The sequence below is a fragment of the Dreissena polymorpha genome, chromosome 10 (assembly GCF_020536995.1).
Source record: "Dreissena polymorpha isolate Duluth1 chromosome 10, UMN_Dpol_1.0, whole genome shotgun sequence".
NCBI classification, from domain to species: Eukaryota; Metazoa; Mollusca; class Bivalvia; order Myida; family Dreissenidae; genus Dreissena; species Dreissena polymorpha.
The window spans coordinates 76,022,884-76,043,072 of record NC_068364.1 but is presented as its reverse complement, the minus strand read 5'-3'; the positions used below and the strand labels follow the sequence as shown (position 1 = coordinate 76,043,072).

The window sequence follows — 20,189 nt, the reverse complement described above, 5'->3', positions numbered from 1 at the left end:
AATTAAGACGACAGTGTGTAATTATTAAATGAATCCGGCCTCTAAGTATTAAACAATTAAAATAAATACTATTAAAGGCAAAAACTACGTCCTATACGACAGGAAACGTTTGAAAATGTTCATAGAGGGCGCGCTATGCTCAAGTTTGGGCAACGAAAACATACTTTTTTCCATCCTGTTTTGCCTCAAAACGCATTGCTAAGTCGAGAAGCGACGAATAGTAGACACATTGAATTATAAATTATAAACTTCCGTCTTAATTCGACTTTCGTTACGGAGACGATTACACATCAAGAAAGGACAACAAGATGAAGACTAGTATCCTATGTGTGGTATTGTTCATCGCTTCTGCCCAGGGTTCCAGGAAACATGTTCGTGAATTTGAAATTCCACATTCGCAGTCGAAGGACACATCGCTAGAGTTGTCCATGTGGAAGGACTTAATTCACAAAAAGGTACCAAATGTATATATATAATATTCTGTACAGTGGTATTTTTTACAGAAAATCCGTAAAAGATTTTAACATTTTTTCTTTAATTCATTAAACCCAATTTTATTTTCGGCTAATAATTTATCAAAATGAACATTCATATGGTTTTTTGGAGAATGCAAAAAGTTTGCGTATTTTTTTCAAAGAAAAACAGCCTTTGGTTTAAATTATTATTCAATTTCCTATACATGCTGTAGTCGACTATATATGAATGGTTTTATCGGTATGACTGGCTAAAACAAAATAGAGTAAAGAGGGCAGTTTTATATCACGAAATTTGTTTACTTAATTACTCTTTACTGTTCAAAATAGTCTTATTAGGAAATATGTTCACTAATTGTGTCTTGTTCTGTTAAAAATGGGCTTAAAGCGGGTATATACGATTTTGTCAAATATTTATGAATTTATATAAACTGTGTAAAAAACTTATTATATATATATTTCAATATAAATTAAAATAAAAGTTAAGAAGAACATGTGTCGAAAAATGCGAAATAATCCAGATATTTAATTCTGAAATTGAAAACGGCTGTACAGCCAAATTCGCCAGCATGTATACCATACATGTACGATGTGCATCTAAACTTACGAGGGGTGTTCCAGAAGTTCGTGGATTTTCGCTTTAACTTTCATTTGGTAACATAAATGGACAAACAAATAGCATGTTAAGAATATTTCGTCCTTTCCAAATCTACTCTCCAAATATCATGGAAACAATAAGAATATATCAGAGATTTAAACATGTGCACAATGCGCACACCCACGTGTAACGTTTCTGTTCAATGAAGAAAATCCACGAACTTTTGGAACACCCCTCGTAGTTTAACGGTTTATAATACAAAGACGAATGCTTCGGTTATTGTAGGAAAATATGTACGTCACTATCGGCTCGGGGCGCTAATTTGTCTTTGCTGCATTTTATGAAATTAGGCTTTAATGTTTAATTTTTCTTGCATATTTTGTGTTATTGTAACATATTTTATCAATATATTACAAATCAACACATTTAAAAAATCGTATATACCCGCTTTAATTCATGTGCGTAAAGTGTCGTCCCAGATTAGCCTGTGCAGTCCGCACAGGCTAATCAGGGACGACACTTTCCGCCTAAACTTGATTTTCGGTAAGGAGGGACTTCCTTGAAACTAAAAATACCATTAAAGCGGAAAGTGTCCTCCCTGATTAGCCTGTGCGGACTGCACAGGCTAATCTGGGCCGACACTTTACGCACATAAATTAAGCCCAGTTTTCTCAGAACAAGACACAATTACTCTAGACCTTTCAAAATACGTGTAGTCTTAGCTCATTTAAACAGTCAGATTCTAAGCTAGGACCCATGGAAGCATCAGCTAACTAGTGTGTAAGCAGTACGCCTCGCTTGGTTTGATACTAATTAGCTGATTATAAACTATATGTTAGTTCTGCAAGTATTCTCAATATTATCGAGTTTAGCTTAGTTTGTTAAGAATTCGAATAACGATCATACTTTACACTGAGCTCCATTTTAAATAGTAATCTAGCCCTGAGTGTTATTACGCTTGTTTAAACAAAATGTATGCATTCTGTTTAAATTAATCTTTAAAAAATATTTTGAAAATCGTAATTTTACAAAACTGTTAACAAGTCTCTTAAATACGAAATATGTTTTATAAGCCTTTTCAATATTTACATATAATGTGCTTTGGTAGAACCTCACAAAGACAGAGTCAGACCTTAAAGATGGCTTCTCTTGGAAAGACTGCGGTTCACCATCGGCAGCTGTGAACATCCAGTCGCTGTCTTTGGGACCTGCCCAACTGAAGTTCCCTGGACCAATCAATGTGGCATCTGTTTTCACGGTGAAGAAATTACTGAGTGCTCCACTGATGGTATGCTACAATTTTTTATCCACGTGTGTTGATTTCGCGCGAAGACCGATCCACGAAAATAAGTTATACACGAACATGATTCCCATGTTACGTTTTCCAAAGATCGAAATACCGTAGGATCGAAATACAAGAATGTTTAACGTATGCCACACATCCACATCCTGCGTTTCTTTGCAATCCAGTTCATGTGTCAATGGTGGAATAATCGCGTATCTCGCTTAAAGATCAACAATAGACAATCTATGTTACATTTACCATGCTGCACGCATTAATTGAAGGAAATTGAAAAAAGCTTATTACTTGATATACATTTAAATATAAATGTATAAATATGTTATATTCTTATTTAATAAATATTTACGTTGAGATGTTAATATTTATTTATATAGTTTGACCTATAGTGATAGTTGTATTTATGTTTGCATTTATATACGGGGGTATGAAGCTCATTCCGGGAAAAGTCTATGAAAAACTGACTGCATCGATTGTGTGTCCGTTTTTAAAGGGAAATTCAGCCAGTGAATTGACGCGTTATTTAAACAAGACGGATGTCGATTTGTCATATTAAATATATCCCGTTATTTGTGAGCTTTTGACTTCATTACCGTTATCCGGTCAAATGGTATTTGCTTCACGGATCTAATTCAAGTGTTTGTTTAAACAGATGTGTTATGTTGATGGTTATTAGTTTCAAACAATAAACATTTTTACATTGAATCTTAATATACTACACCATGTATATAAAGGGCATGTTTGAACTGGATTAGAACGAAAGACAGGTCTTATATAGTTTTTCGTCCTTTATAAATACAGTTTCATTAAAGAAACTCCGAGTGTAGTTTCATTTGTGAAAAAAAAACTAGTAAAAGGTTGACGTTTTAATGGTTTAGAAGAGAGAGTGGAACAGGTTTGGGGAGAAAATAACAGAAGTTATGAAAGACTTGTTTGGTGCAACGATAGAAAAGAGGGTTAAGAGTCGTTCTGAAACATATGTTTACTAACCAAATCGTTAAAAAAAATCGCTTACTATTAATAATGAATGTGTGAACTGCATAAGGTATTTTAGTATTGGTTAAGTAGGCATGAGTGTTGTCTCCATATAGAATAGTTTCAATGCAGGGGGCGAATATGTGCATACTGAGTGCGGTCGATAAAGTTTTGTGACGTTGTTTCATTAATCCGCATACGCATAATGGGATTGTAATAATATTGCGTCTCAAAAGATGTTCATATAAGGCACTACTTTTCGTTCTAAGGCGCGCGTGTTTATTAATTGACTGGTCAATTTTTGTCAAATCATTATTTTTTAGCCAGTTTTCGTTTGCCTTTGGGCGGACGTTTTACCGTTTTGGATCGAAGAACAACAAAATATTTTCATTTTGCATATGTTCTGTTTAAGGGTACATTAACCCATTTATGCCTAGCGTCTAGAAAAAAATGTCTTGGCAAACAGCGTAGACCCAGAAGAGACACAACATGATGCGGCGTCTCATCAGGGTCTTCGCTATTTGCTTAAATGAATTTCTGTAAGAAATAATAAATATATAATAATAATATATAAATAATGTCTAGTAATAAATATACTAGACATCCCTAATTTCGGAAATATATTGATCCAATTTCGAAGGATGGGAGAGTCAACTAGGCATAAATGGGTTAATGTATTTTTTTTCCTATTTACAGGGTCAGGTGTATGTGTACAAGTGGATTCTATTATTCTACATCCACGTCAGAACATACCATTTCGATGATCTGTGCTCCATTTTGGCTCGATATAAGAACAACTGCCCGGAGCAACTGAAGAAGATAGGGATTGATTGCTCTTGTCCGATTGCAGCGGTATACTATCGGGAAATGTTTTAACCCATTTATACCTAGTGGACTCTCCCATTCTTCTCATTGGATCAATTTATTTCCAAACGTATGGATGTCTGGTATATTTATTTCTATATTTAGAATATTTCTTACATAAATTCCTTTTTGCAAACAGCACAGACCCTGATGATACGCCGCGTCTCATCTGGGTATATGCTGTTTGCCAAGGCCTTTTTTCTAGATGCTAGGCATAAATGGGTTAAGAGATTTTAAAGTAAACACCATATCTTTCAATTTGGGTTTTATTTTGAATATCGATGGTATCTCACTTTAAGAGCACGTATTCAGTTACAAAGTGATTTGGCTAGTGAAATAATACGAGTAGTAAGCGTTTGCAAATTCATGCAAAATATAATTATAAAGAGGAATTTTATATCAGCAATCTTTTGGCGTTATGGTTAAAAGCATTTCGCCTTAAATATTCCATATATTATCGGAAACATGCATATGTTTATTGTATACCGAATATAATATGTTTCCCATGTTGTATCTATGTACACCTTTGAGTTATAAGGTTTAATGTCTCTTTTGTTTACATGAACTATCGGCCGATAAGATAACTTGTATACCTTAATTGACTGGAACAAATGTCACAGTCCCTTCGTATTATTTGCACCGCTGTATATTTAATGGCAGTGTCCAAACTCTGTTGAGGCCGCGGGTGGATAAAGGGGATGGTTGCTCCACATTTGTCAACGAGACTATTGTAGTTAGTGTGACGTAATGCTCTGAATTTCAATCTTTAAATATGTGTTGAGCCATGAACACATATAACTATGGCATTTAATAGTTCTTGCTTAGAGTTTTATTATAGTTGAACTGTATTTATGACCATGAATTTAAATACCTCTGACATTTTTGTTCTTACTTTCAACTAAGGATAACGGTAAGAAAATATTATGAAACCTCGATAAATTTAAATCGACTCTTTACGTGCGACCTCGAGTTATAGAAGTTTTACTGTATATATATTTACGTAGAGCGGCCACTAACAAGTAGATGTTTTATAGTAAAACCAAGTTATGACCTGTGAATTGATACCGTTACATTTGTCAAATTATCTATCAATCCTATTAGAAACACAAATTACGTAACAAAGACACACAAATATTGTGCTGATCCCATTTAATGATGAACTAAATTATAAAGGGCTCCAAAATTGAGTTGATATTGAATTAAGGTCCCAGCAAAACTCTATGAAATCGGAGAGTATTTTACTAAAAACAAGTCAAAGCAACAACAAATAATTGATAAAATGCTCTTTTATAAACATATGTTTTTTATATTCATTCTTTAAAATTAAACAAGTTTTAATGTATGTTTCCATTACAGAACACCTACAACCTGAAGGAGACACAGTTGACAGCACCTGCTGTAGCTATCCCAAGCGGAAATTACCAGATAAAGGCTGAGGTTTCAATGCGTGGCACACAGGCCGCGTGCATGGAACTCTATTTTACCGTGGCGTAGGAGTCCGCCTCTGTACGTCACTGATATGAAGAGCGCTTTGATGCCGAGTTTCCTCCTTAACTATTTTAAGATCTGATATTTGGCTATTACAAACCAATTGTTTCGTAAAGGCTTGTTTTGTTGTTTCTTCCGCGCGCTAATATTTCTCCATAATAACTTACACTAATCAGGCCTCTTTTCAAGTTTAACATGTTTTAAAAAATGCTATTGAAATAAATGATTTTGGTTCATTTGAAAATTAATTTTATACATATAATTTGGTATTGGTCATTGGCAGTTTATTTGATTTTTATGTGCCATTATACCAGGCAGCAGATACGTGTTATGTTAACTTGACGACGGTGTCGGCGGTTTGTAGAGTAATTCGAAATATATTCAAAAACAGTTATGCATTAACTTTCTGTACCCTGTGATTTTATATCTTTCTCAAGTTTATACAACGTTGATCAAGATGTTTCTTTTTATATTTACTGCTGTGTTCGTTTACAAAACATTAAAAAAGTATGCGTTCCTTACAGTAGACGAAACAAAAAATATTTGAAATTAAAAAATTATCGTAGAAATGTGACATATTCGGAATGTAATATTACTTGCATGTCGGTCAAATAGTACATGCTCGCACGACATTAGACAAAAAAAATACACTATACCACTGTTTGAAAATCAAAGCATGTTCCTTAGCACGCAATAAAAAGTTTTTTCGTCAAAAAAAATAACGAATTCAAATGACAGTCATGTAATAACAAACTCCCGTAACTAAAAGAAACTCAAAATTGCTGGTATTTTGAGTCACTTAAACGTTTAAGGGACCTTTTCACATATTTTGGCAGATTTTGAAGTTTGTCATTAAATTCTTTATATGGATCATTGTAAACGTTGGATCTAAAAAGCTCCAGCAAAAAAAGAGAATAAACTTAAAGAAAGAAAAAAGTAACCCGCAACTGGGCTCGAACCACTGACACTTGGAGTAAAAGTCTATCGCTTAGACAGTGGGGGCAGTGGTCCAGTGGTAGGATGCTAGTCGGAAGGTTCCTGGTTCGAATCCCGCTCGGGGCACTCGATTTTTCTGAGCAAAAAATTAATCCCACGCTTACTCCTCTCCACACAGGTGTATAAATGGGTACTTGTGAGGGAAATAAGTCAATGTGTCATGGCTGCCTTCGGCGCCATATGTAAAACGACTTAAATCCATGTGATCGGGGAGGGGGGGGGGTTAATGTCGAAGTCGGCTGAAGATGCATACGTTATCGGAGCAGACTATAAACCGCACCTTTAACCTTTAACCTTTAGACCACTCGGCCATCCGTGCTCATACAATCAGTGAGGTATCAAATACTTTATATAAGCAATCATTGAAGTGTCACAAAATATACCGACACCAACAGCACTCTTCAAATTATTAAATCGTTTCGCGTTGCAACGCTTTATTATTTTCAGACTTATAAATCGTCAAATTATGCATATAATGGATATTTTAAAGCATGGTAAATGTTCAGTTTTACTGTTTCCTCACAAATGCATAACTACAACGAAAATGTGTGAATCTGAAACCATTTTTTATTTTGTCAATTCACGAAAACGTCAAAAAGCTCCTCTAATGATTCTGTAATAAAAACCATCTCCACATTTCAATTAACCGATTTAAATATGTGCCAATTCTTGCAAACTCTTGGAACAATTGACTAGCGTAATATTCCTTTTATTATATACAACAACTAACGAAAACAGTTAACAAATGTATTTTATACTTAAACAAAACTGACAAAACAATGACTAAAACGGTACGCCATAGTTTATTTAAGACGCGTATGAATACAGTTTATGTAAATTAACGTGTAAACGTTGTGCCAATATATGTTGAAATCCTATCGTCCACCATACTTTTATGCGTCGTTCTAGTGTATATTTTTACCTCTAATGAACGCGAGGAAATACAATAAAATATATCTTCTGAGTTTCGGCTGGGTGTCTATTTCCTGCGTCCATGTGTTGATGTCAATTTTGTTATAGTATTCGGCGGTCCGACTGAGTAGACTATATAGTGAGATGTTGAGGTTCAGTGAGTCAAAAATGTGTTTACAAATGTCGCAGTTCTAGCCCTTATTGTGAGAGAAGTCCCAAATAGTTGTTATTCGGAACTTTCCAGTCTGAGTTTTTCCGATATTTGAGCACGCGCGGTAGGTACAAACAAAAGATGACTAGAATATTCTAAAAGAGAGTGAATCAATAATTTCTCTTATCGCTGAATAGTAAACGCCACTTTTTTGGCTCAAACGTTTTTAGTTGATAAAAAAACAATGATTTAATCATTTTTCTTTAGATGTACTAATCTCGATCGTGTTTAATTTGTAAGAATACTATGTAACTCGACATAATGCTGCATGTACATGTAAACAGCTTCGGTCACGTAACTATGTCATTGCATATACTGTGCATAGGCCTGGGCATACCGTTTTAATGAAAGTTTGCCAACAAAACTACCAAGACATTGACTCCATCGTATATATATTATAATATTCAAATATATTTAAAATCATACACACAAGTACCAAACAACAAAAACCTTACTATCCTCAGTCCATTCGTAGTAATAGAACTAATATATCGTTCCGTATCAGTTGGCTATTTATATGTCTATTGATAAAGCTCTATTGTGATGCTTTTCTTTTTTCTGAAAATTAAAGAAAATTATTCGCTAAAGACTAAGCCCTTAAGATTAGAAGGCACATCACTAACGAGCTTTACAATACATTACTTTTATTAGCTATATCTATAAAGAATGCCGAAAAAAAAGAACATGAATACTATTTTTTCAGAAGAAATACATGTATTGCATATGCCAAGCTGTTTGTATAGGTTTCTTCATTACCATACAGATGACAAAGTCTGTGTTTTATGTCTTTTAAGGATGTTAGCTACTGGTCCCATTCGTTTAAGTGGCTGTACATCTTAACGGTGTATTTAGACTTTAATCCAGTATTAAACGTCTGGCATACATGTATATCAGTGTTAGATTTGTTATGTGTAATTATTAATAATAATAGTAATAGTTATAACAACAAAATACTTGAATTTTGACATTTTCCTATAAGAAACACTACTGTCGTTTAAATACCTATTTTCCACTACTGAATGGGAAGCAAATCGGATATTGACGTTACTGGTCATTACTGTATTAATGACAATGTTTGTACCTCCCGCGCGCGCTCAGAAAGCGGAAAAACCCGCAGCGCGCGAGTTCCGAATAAAATCTATTAGATACCTTCGTTGTTAACCTTTTGTCAGGCATCTTAACAAGGCGGTCCCACAGGCGCATCATCCCTAAATTGTGCCTTGTGTCAGAAGTCTGCAACTTCACATCGCCGTTAACCCATATATGCGTAGCGGACTCTCCCATCGTTCTAAATTGGATCAATTTATTTCCAAAATTATGGATGTCTAGTATATTTATTTCTATATTTAGAATATTTCTAACAGAAACTCCTTTAAGGAAACAGCGCAGACCCAAATGAGACGCTGTTTGCCAAGGCATTTATTCTGGACGCTTGTCATAAACGGGTTTATACAATATTTGTTGTATGCTTATAAACACAAAGGAAAGCTCGAATCGCCCTATGATTTATAGAGCCTTGTTTTTAGAAAACTGGGCTTAAGGCATGTGCTTAAAGTGTCGTTCCAGATAAGCCTGTGCAGTCCGCATAGGCTAATCAGGGACGACACTTTCCGCCTAAACGTGAATTTCGGTAAGCAGGGACTTCCTTGAAACTAAAAATACCATAAAAGCGGAAAGTGTCATCCTTGATTAGCCTGTGCGGACTGCACAGGCTAATCTGGGACGACACTTTACGCACATGCATTAAGCCCAGTTTTCTTAGAACGCAACTCTATAGTGTCACATTTCGAGTATGTTTTGTATCCCAAAAGCCTTGAACTGTAATCCACCACGGGAATATCACTGCCGTTATAAAGTTTTGATGTTTAGGGTAAATGAAAGTCCGTACATTGTTTTAGCTTTATTAAAAATTCCAACGAGAAGGCTGCCTTCCGATTCCGCTAGTGTGTTAGCGGTGACGGAGAAGTCAATCATATCAGATATAATGCACCCGATGTATGTTTAACTGTTCTTTAAGGTAGCGCACCCATAATGGGCACCTTTCCAAATATAATCTAATGTATTATTTTCTTAATCAGCATCATTTCACTGAACTACATGCAAATTTTTAGGTAGGCTTTCCGTGCTTTGTAAAAAAATATACTTATTTTTTAAACCACCCCCACGCTCGGCTTGTGCCCAGTATATTTGCACCCCTGGGGTATATGAAAGTTCCATAATTCATCCAGATTTCCAAATATGGGCATGCAGTTGGTGTATACAGATGCAGTAAAGGTGTTTAAAGTTTAAACAAGATGAAAAAAGTGTTCTTTTACATACATTTGTTTTTTATAACTTGTTATCTATGGAAGAGCGCCATGAAATGTAAGTGGTTTAAGCCAAGTAGAAATTGGGTACGTTAAAAACAAAGTGTCATAAAATTCAAAATAGTATAGTTAAATAATATTTTAAACTTAGTTTTTATAGATACACTATATACAGCAAAAATACCAAGAAATAGACAGATTCACCGTTTACTTTTTGAAATACAAATAAAAATGCAACATGAATGATTCGAATTTTCAGCAGTATATCACCCAATTTAGCCATAACGTTGTTTTATTTTATGCTTTCCGGTGGTTTATAGAGAAATATCAGTGAATTAAAACTGATAATTTCACTGTTTCAAACAATGAAAATTATCAGTGAAAATTATCGATAATTTTCACTGTTTATGTTAAATGACGTCATTTTTTTGACGAAATGACGTCATGTTCCCAACGAAATTCTTTAGTTAAACTCTTTAACAATGTATATAAACTGTGAAATAAAGCATAAAATAAAAAGAAAATTTGTTGGATTCGATGGATTATCGATTTTAATTCACGAGTGATCATAGAAAATAATATTTTCACGAGTAAATCAAATTACGTTAGAAAAGAAATAAAACGCGTCGCAAAAAGTATGCGTTGTCGGCAGGATTCGAACCTGCGCGGGAAGATCCCAAAAGATTTCGAGTCCATCGCCCTAACCACTCGGTCACAACAACTTCACATTAGTGCCTGTTTAAAATACATATCCATAAGTAAACAGATAAAAAGGCTCCTCGGTCTTAGAAGAAATCATCTAGAGTCCGTGCCTAGACGGGCCTGCTTTAGACCATTTTTACGCTCTATTGTTTACTTAATCTTCGTCATTACTACTGTTCACTCTTGCCTTTTTCATAAAAATATATATGAAATCGTGATTTAAGCAATCAATCTTGTGTCGACGTAGCTCAGTCGGCATGCATTTATTTCAAATCGGGTTCTTAATTGCTGATGAGTGATAACTGAAAGCAGTTATACATATCAAAGATATTTATTTTACAGCAACAATCCGACCGTCATATACAAAATATAAAGGGCAAATGCAAAAGGTATTGCATTTGTTGATCGGTCGTGCGTAACAGGTTAGTTGTTATAATGGATTATATGACTGATTAGATGAATATTAGTGATAACTGGTCATCAGGGAAAGCTGTCAACTGTACAATTAATAATTAAAGTAGCATTTGCATGGTTTGAGTGAACTTAATGGTTTTGTTTCCTATGTCACTTGCGCAAATCGCATGCTCACAAAGCTTTTTGAACGGACATGTTTTATTAACCGCAAGAACTTCGTAGCAGCTGAGCACACAAAAAATAATCTCGTAAAATGAAAATGAAGTTGTGTGGGATTTTTGTTCTACTTGTGTGCTGTGCAGGTATTTACTTCGTTTTATGTAGATTACTTTGTAGATAAGTGATTGTGAGGCCATACGAGAAATGATATCGTTATTTATTAATATGTTTTTATATATTTTTTTCCGTATTCAACAACAACAACAACAATATCAGAGACAGCAATATACTTCAGTTTGTTTGATAGTTGTTTAAAATATCGAAGTCTTTCATTCATGCTATAGATGAGTATTTGAGTTTTTATTGATTTTTTAAATTCTGTATTCTAACCACTTTTATTCAACGTGTTTTTCACAACTATTCAGTCTATTGAACGGATATTGTAAATTCTTTTCACATCTGTTTAAAGCTTGAATTTTTTTTATTAATACATAAAACTTAGGAACAAGAAACGTAATTAAATGTCGCAAACGGTTTCATAACAACTCAATTTGTTTGGATAGATCCTTTGTTTGGATGTTTAAAGCTTGAATTTTTTTTTAGTACATAAAACTTAGGAACAAGAAACGTAATTAAATGTCGCAAACGGTTTCATAACAACTCAATTTGTTTGGATAGATCCTTGGCCACTGCAACGGAAGAATTGTGCAGCAAAAAATGCTTTGAACATTTTTCGAAATATTTCGATGGATAAAATTCTTAAAATAACGCAATCGACTTCCTTAAAAGTATGCATACTATGGGACTTGTGAAAATTTTGACTATTTCAGAGATGATTAGGTTTGCATGTTTAAGATCAACCGCTACACTTGCCACGATCATCTTGTACTTAAAATTGTGTTTCCCCTTGCTAACCGAATTTAGTGGCGAGTGACCGACGTGTAATGACCGACTTATGAAAGAAAAAAAGCACTTATTGATCCGACTTTTTCTCTGTTCACTTAGAGACCACATGATTTGAGATGGGAAACATACTTATTAATTGAATAGAGTTATATGACATTAGTGGTTTGTGATTATACGAAAATACATTGTAATTTTGATTAGTTTTTAATTGATTTTAAGAATATAACTTTTATACTAAACTGATATGCTCATTTGAGATAGGTAATATGTAGATAGCAGTTTCGCAAGAAACCGCACTGAAAAAGAATAAATGTCATCAAATATGATTGCCAGAATCACTATACTGGGATATACATACAATTTAAAAAAAAATTCAGGCGATAAACCATATATGTTCATTTTAAAAATGTAATTATTTTCTTCTCTCATTCTTTTTAGGATTTTTTTTTATTAGTATGTTTAAATTATTAACGGATAAAATGATTTGACAAATGTGTAAAATATTATTTGCTTTATGTAAGCAACAAGGGTGCAATGTAATACAGTTCAAAGTGATATTAACAAATCGAATGGAAGGTTCTCATGGGTCGGCGTTATGAATTTATATGCAATAATTTAGTGATTTAACTTCATTATTCAAAATATTTGCCGTAACGCATGGCTATATGTCATTCGTTCGTTGAGTACCATTTTTGCATTTAATGGCTGGGTTAAACAACATAATAGCTTTTTTATCACAAATATTTACTTAATGGAAGTTTAGGTTAATATTTAAAAATGACGGCTCTGAATTCAGGTTTTTGCGGAGCGATTCGGTGCTATGTATGTTCAACTATCAGCACCAGCAACTGTGCAGACACGTTCAACCCGATTGGTATCGTACAGGAAGATAACTGTGTAGGCTGCTTGAAACTCAAAGGAAAGCAAGTTGGCATACAGCGTAAGTGTAAAGACTATTTCACTTTTTTGCTTTCCTGCTTTCCTGCCGGAACACCGAAATATGCGCAAAGGCGTGTTGATAAGCCACTTCTTTATTGCTGTTTATATGCAACTGCTGACCGGTATTAATGAATATTATAAAATTGTTTTGGTCAACATCGATATTTATTTTGTCCTGTATAAGGTCCCATCAGTAGCCGTTAAAAGTCGCATAACAAAATAAATATGTTATTATAAATATTCAAGCCATTCCTAAATATCAAATGCGCACAATCATTGTTATAAGCTCATCTAAGGACGGAGTGGTAAAGGCGAGACAGTGTTATCACCTTCAGCCCGGGCTATGTGCAAGACAGTGTTATCACCTTCAGCCCGGGCTTTGTGCGAGACAGTGTGGTCACCTTAAGTCCGGGATAAGGACGGAGTAGAAAAGGCGAGACAGTGTATCACCTTCAGTCCGGGTTATGTGCGAGACCGTGTGATCACCTTCAGTCCGGGGTAAGGACGGAGTGGTAAAGGCGAGACAGTGTGGTCACCTTCAGTTCGGAGTGAGGACGGAGTGGTAAAGACGAGGCAGCGTGATCACCTACAGTCCGGGGTAAGGACGGAGTGGTAAAGGCGAGACAGTGTGGTCACCTTCAGTCCGGGGTAAGGACGGAGTGGTAAAGACGAAACAGTATGATCACCTCCAGCCCAGGTTATGTGCGAGACAGTGTGATCACCTTCAGTCCGGGGTAAAGACGGAGTGGTAAAGGCGAGACAGTGTGATCACCTTCAGTCCGGGGTAAGGACGGAGTGGTAAAAGCGAGACAGTGTGATCATCTTCAGTCCGTGGTAAGGACGGAGTGGTAACGGCGAGACAGTATGTAACCTTCAGTCCGGGTTATGTCGTCGTGCGGTGTGCGGCGTGCAGTGTTGTCAACCTCTAGCTCATTTCCGCTCAACAGGGAGCATTTTTTATTCAATGTTACCGAAACTTGGTCAGATTGATTATTTTGACAATATATAGACCAAGTAAACATCCGGGTCAAGTGCGTCAAAAAACTAGGTCAGCAAGTCGATTCTTAGAAACAACATTGTTACCACTCTATAGAAGGAAAATTTAAGATTTAGGTGTGATGAAACTAGATTCAATTGTTTAACTTGAAATGGACCGTACTCTGTGAAATGGGGGTTTAAAGCATGTGCGTAAATTGTCGTCCCAGATTAGCCTGTGCAGTTAGGAACAACACTTTCCGCCTAAATAGGTTTTTTGCTTAGAAAATACTTTCTTGAAACTAAAAATATATGAAAGCGGATAGTGTCGTCCCTGATTAGCCTGTGCGGACTGCACCGGCTAATGTGTGAAGATACTTTACGCAAATGCATAAAACTCCATTTTCACTTGACTGAGAATGGTTTGGGGTCACGTTCGTCTGAAAACTAGGTAACCAGGTCAAATTTTACAAAAATACATTTGCTTCACAAGTGTGACTAAATATTTATGACTTCGGACCAAAACTTCTTTCATAATGCTATTTTAAAACAAATTATCACAAATGACAACTATAATGAGACGGCATTTATTCATTAACAACCGTCACCTTACCTCAAAGGTCAAGGTTAATCTAAGAAGTCGAAATTCATTTTCTCCTCTTTTTTTGTGAAAACTCCTGTCTAAGCCATAACTTTACCATATATTGACGAATTTTAAAATATCATTATATGACTACGTTTTGCGTGTTATACTCGTCTACCTACGTACCTTAAAGGACAAGGGTAAAAAAATAATAATTGGCCATATACCGGCATATTTGGACTGCAACTGTGTCGTTCATGCTTTTTATATTAAGTTAACATTAATGAAAACCGTAAGGAGAAGGAATGTCGTGTTTAAAACCCACCTCAAAGATCAAGATCAAACATAAATGTTAAAGGTCAAATCCCAAGCCTGTTACTTTGTCATTCACCATTCAATTTTAAGACCACTTAACTCAATTGTCTTCTATGAGGAGACTGAGTGTCGTTTGCATATCCTGTCTTACAACCCCAAACGTCAAGATCCACTATGAGACCAAAAGTCATATTCGGCCACAAACAGCGTGTGTTTGATAAGCGGAATTATCAGACAAAGGTATACCGGTAATGTGGGGGCAGCCAACCCCTATTGACACGTCTTGTTTAGTATGGCCTATCCTATTGTGTGTACCTTCTATCAGGTAAAGTCCCTAACAATTGGCGTCCCTGAACTCAGATGAGCGCTGAAGAGAAATCATTGCCTTCTTGTTTAAATGTTTTTCTCATTTCAGTGATTGATAGGTCATGCCTTCCATTGTCATCGCCTGTCTCCGGATGCACGTCTGGCTCACAGCACGGGTTCGATGCCGCCGCATGTCACTGTAGCACAGACCTCTGTAACAGCGCGACGTGTTCAACTGCAATATTTACGATCATTGTGATTCCTCTTGTCATGTTATTGAAATATCTGTGATTGTTCTTTTAAGAATTACATATATCAGAGTATTCATTGATATAATGGACAGTGCGCCGTTATGTTCTTTTCAATAATTGGCAGTGATCCGTGATGTTATTCTTTGTTGCTTTATTTTCATTTTTTACTTTTATTTCCACACAAAAGTTCTATTTATAGAGATAAATGATCATATTAATAATCGTACACTACTTCGGTTTCAATTTTGATGCATATACTTAATCGCAGAAATAGACGAAGTGTGAAAAAATATATGTGTTTTTTTTAAATTGTCACAATAAAACATAATAGAATTTTATTATCGAAAATGACAGTTAATCTAAAGATGTGCAATCGTTATATGGCAAAATGAAATCCCAATTTGTATTGAAACCCATTTCATTTGATCTATTTTTAAACGACGTGATCACATAATTATATTCGCGGCGCAATGTAAAATGGCTGCGCAACGACGTCTATGTAAAATGGCTGCGGAACAATGCATTTGTACAATTGCTGCGCAAAGATGTTTATGTAAAAAGGTTGCGAAATGACGCGTATAAAAATGGCTGCTTAACGATGCATATGTAAAATGGCTTCGCCATGAAGATCATGTAAAATAGCTGCGCAGCGACGTAAATGTAAAATGGCGTGCAATAAAATAAATCTGGCTCTTACATTTTTTAGCACTTGAATCATGTATATGCTTATTGCTTCTCATATATTTCCATAGCGGTAAACAGTTAAACATGTGCACTTGTCATTTATTCATTATAGAGCCACATATCATGTAAATCTGAAAAAATATTTTGACAGAAAGTGAACTTCTACTTTTTACTTCTGACTAACTATTGAATATGCCTTTCTTATATTATTGCTTCCCTTAAAAGTGTTTGGTCCTTTTATTAATTCACTTTAGTGTATGTGTTTCTTAAATAGTGTTTAATTATCCATGTAGACAAATGACAAGTGCGGCATTTAAAGCAACATTTGGTTAAAAATCATGTAATTAATCACTGTACCCTCCGGAGTGGCGTTGGCTATATTGTTTCTCGTGAAAGACACTTGCATCCGTCGTATCAAGTCTGTTTTGGACGATGCCATCTATCCGAATCGTTGTATCACCGTGAGACGGAAGCATGCTATTATAAAAAGCATTAATTACAATAACTTCATACTAAAAAGCGTATTGCATTTGTGAACAGTTCTATACTACGACTACTTCCAACATAACTAACATCTACAAAATTAACAATAATGAAACCGATAATTAATTAAAAGTATAACTACTACAGCTGCTAATATAAAAACCACGACAGTTACTTCAACCATTTCATTCTACTCTTAATTGATTTTGAGAAAGGACAACAACAATAAAAAGCAATAAACGTGTGAACCTACAGCTGATACTTACAAACTAGTGCGTGTACAGATGTTGCTAACAATGCATGTGGTGAATCGACAATATTGAATATTATTGAATTTACAACCAACTCATCTTGTGTAGCGAACACTTACATGTACTATTGCAATTACATCATGTTTAATGACAAATATTACTTATACATCTTTTGTATCGAAAATTGCTATAACAAATAATAATCTTAAGTAATGGCAACTAGAACTGAAAATACATGTTGTGCAAAACCAACTATTATCAATGGATCTCGTGAGTTACCTTATTGACTTTTAGGGTACAGGGTTATTGATCGAGTATCCCTGCGAACGGCCCTATAGCCGCATTATCGTCAGGGATTATTACAAGGCTTGTTATGAATATCCATGTCTACAACCTATACATGTAGCTACAGTTGTGTCGGAGACCTTCCAATCGGCACTGGGCCTGTCGCGAGTATTCATCGGCTGCCTAGATTCGGGCATCAAGGTTCGGTCATTATATACCAATATGTGAATCGTCCACCTGAGGCGCTGGCAAATCTGTTTTGATAAGAGGTTGTATGCGGTCGTGAAGTTATTATCATCATCTTTTATTTAATGATCGCTGTCTCTGGTGGGGAAAAAATCATGTGAGACTGTTCTGTACAGTTGATATGTTTGCTAACTCTTATCTTCGGACGACAGGCCTCAAATTATAAAAACAAAAACAATGAAACTATAAACTGCAGCTATCAGTGTAGCGTTATAATCAAGTAAACCATTTTAAACACGAATTATATTGTGTTCTTTACAATTAATTTGTAAAACTGCAAACTACGTACACTCTTTAAACAAGTGTTCATACCATTCAAGTATATACGGGAAATATTTTCTAATGAAAATAATCGTTTAAAAGCAAACAATGTTGTAAAATTGAAAATCCTTCAGTTTGTAATTATTTTTTTCCATCTTAAAATTGTCATACTGAACACGCTTGTGAACTAACAAACTTGAATACGTACATGAAATAGTACCGCGATAATGATGACAGCTTTTTGTAAAAAAGTTGAAAATAATATCTAGCGTATGTGGGGTAAACAGAGTTTCCAGGAAGAAACCCCACTTGTCGGGTATATTCTTACACGTTACCCGAGTGGGAATAAAACCCAGTCTACAGCTGCTAAATACGGGAATTAATTTAGTAAGCTTTACACGAAACCAGTACTTCAACAAAAAGACATTATGAAACATTCCAGACATTCTGTCAATAATTGATTCATTCCATATTTGCATTCTAACAATTCGCCATTTCAAAATCTTTATTTTAAGAAAATACTTGCTTGTCCACTTTATTGCAATAAAAAAAATTAGATCATACAAATCATAGCACCGTGAAGTAGATGGTGGGGTTCCTGAGGGCACTTCCTCCTTCCACGCGCACGATGCGGGGGGTGGGGGCATGGGCACTGTCTTGGATTGCAATCTGAAATGTACATAACATCGCTATCTAAAATATACACTACATCGCTAAATGTACATAACATCGCTATCTAAAATATACACTACATCGCTATCTAAAATATACACTACAGCGCCATCTGAAATGAAGTGTACATCGCCATCTGAAATCTACACTATATCGTCATCTGAAATGTACACTACATCGCCATCTGAAATGTACACTACATTTCCATCTGAAATGTACACTACATCGTCATCTGAAATGTACACTTCATCGCCATCTGAAATGTACACTATATCTCCATCTGAAATGTACACTACATCGCCAACTGAAATGTACACTACATCGCGAACTGAAATATACACTACATCGCCATCTGAAATCTACACTACATCGCCATCCGAAATGTACACTGCATCGCCATCTTAAATGTACTTTAGATCGCCATCTGAAATGTACACTACATAGCCATCTTAAATATACACTACATCGTAATCTGAAATCAACACTACATCGCCATCCGAAATGTACACAACATCGCCATCTGAAATCTACACTACATCGCCATCTGAAATGGACTCTACATCGCCATCTGAAATGTACACTACATCGCCAACTTAAATGTACTCTACATCGCCATCTGAAATGTACACTACATTGCCATCTGAAATCTACGCTACATCGCCATCTGAAATGTACACTACATCGCCATCTGAAATCTACGCTACATTGCCATCTGAAATGTACTCTACATCGCCATCTAAAATGTACACTTCTTTGTGTCCTATTATCAGGCGTCCTCTATGCCACAATCGACGCATGTTGCTTTTAGCATGCCTATATACACATGTCCATCTGTACGAACGGCGTCCTGGCTTGTGACATCAGCTATGGATACAATCTCTTCCGATATGCGTAATAAGCTCGATCTTATTTTAAAAATTTGTACATAAAATGTAATCACATTTTGTTCGTAAAAATGCTTGTTGAGTAAGACACATTTATAAAAGTAAGATAACGTCAAAAAATAAAAGGCATGATTTCAAATTTACAGCATTTTATGCTTTAAACCAATTATTTTCATAAGAAAACTGGTTTGTCAATACGATGAAATCAGATGACACTCATCCAAAGCGTGTATATAATTTGCAATTTACCAAAACGCATGTCATTTCTTTTTAAATTGTAAATAACAAAATGGGATTCGTTTTCTGAATGTTACTTGTTTTCAAGTCTACACTGGTATCATACAATTTTGGTATGCAAACAGTATGAACTGTGAAAAAAAAATTTTGGTTTGTTTGCATTTAAGCCATGTCTAATGATGTTTAGAGTAAGCGATCATAAAATGAAAAAATGATAGCTGCATGGCCGCATGTAACCCCCCAATAGAATCACATTGGACAGCGCATAAGGTTGACGATATGGTATACAAATGACCGAACCTTGAATGTCGCATCCAGTCAGCCAAGGAAGAATCCCGAAAGACTAGTGACAATAGGTAGGACCCCGACACACACGTGGCTATAGGGGTGTAGACATAGTGACAATTGGTAAGACCCCGACACACATGTGGCTTTAGGGGTGTAGACAGAGTGACAATATGTAGGACCCCGACACACATGTGGCTATAGGGGTGTAGACATAGTGACAATTGG

General features: G+C 35.4%; 1 protein-coding gene and 1 long non-coding RNA gene across 3 annotated transcripts; both read left to right on the top strand.

Annotated features, from left to right (window-relative positions):
- LOC127848573 (ganglioside GM2 activator-like) lies at positions 1 to 6,156 on the top strand. 2 transcript variants are annotated; one of them, XM_052381113.1, is made up of 4 exons: positions 25 to 455; positions 2,180 to 2,359; positions 4,043 to 4,198; positions 5,567 to 6,156. In XM_052381113.1, exons 1-4 carry the CDS (start codon positions 309 to 311, stop codon positions 5,702 to 5,704), a joined length of 621 nt encoding a protein of 206 aa, XP_052237073.1. In that variant the 5' UTR covers positions 25 to 308; the 3' UTR covers positions 5,705 to 6,156. The 2 variants fall into 2 exon arrangements, with proteins under 2 accessions (XP_052237074.1, XP_052237073.1); XM_052381114.1 differs by lacking the exon at positions 4,043 to 4,198 and having other exon boundaries at positions 1 to 455.
- A 5,193-nt stretch (positions 6,157 to 11,349) lies between these two features.
- On the top strand, positions 11,350 to 16,390 carry LOC127848737 (uncharacterized). Its single transcript, XR_008034667.1, has 3 exons — positions 11,350 to 11,541; positions 13,101 to 13,244; positions 15,532 to 16,390. It is a non-coding gene; the product is annotated as an uncharacterized LOC127848737 (long non-coding RNA).
- The last annotated feature ends 3,799 nt before the right edge of the window (positions 16,391 to 20,189 follow it).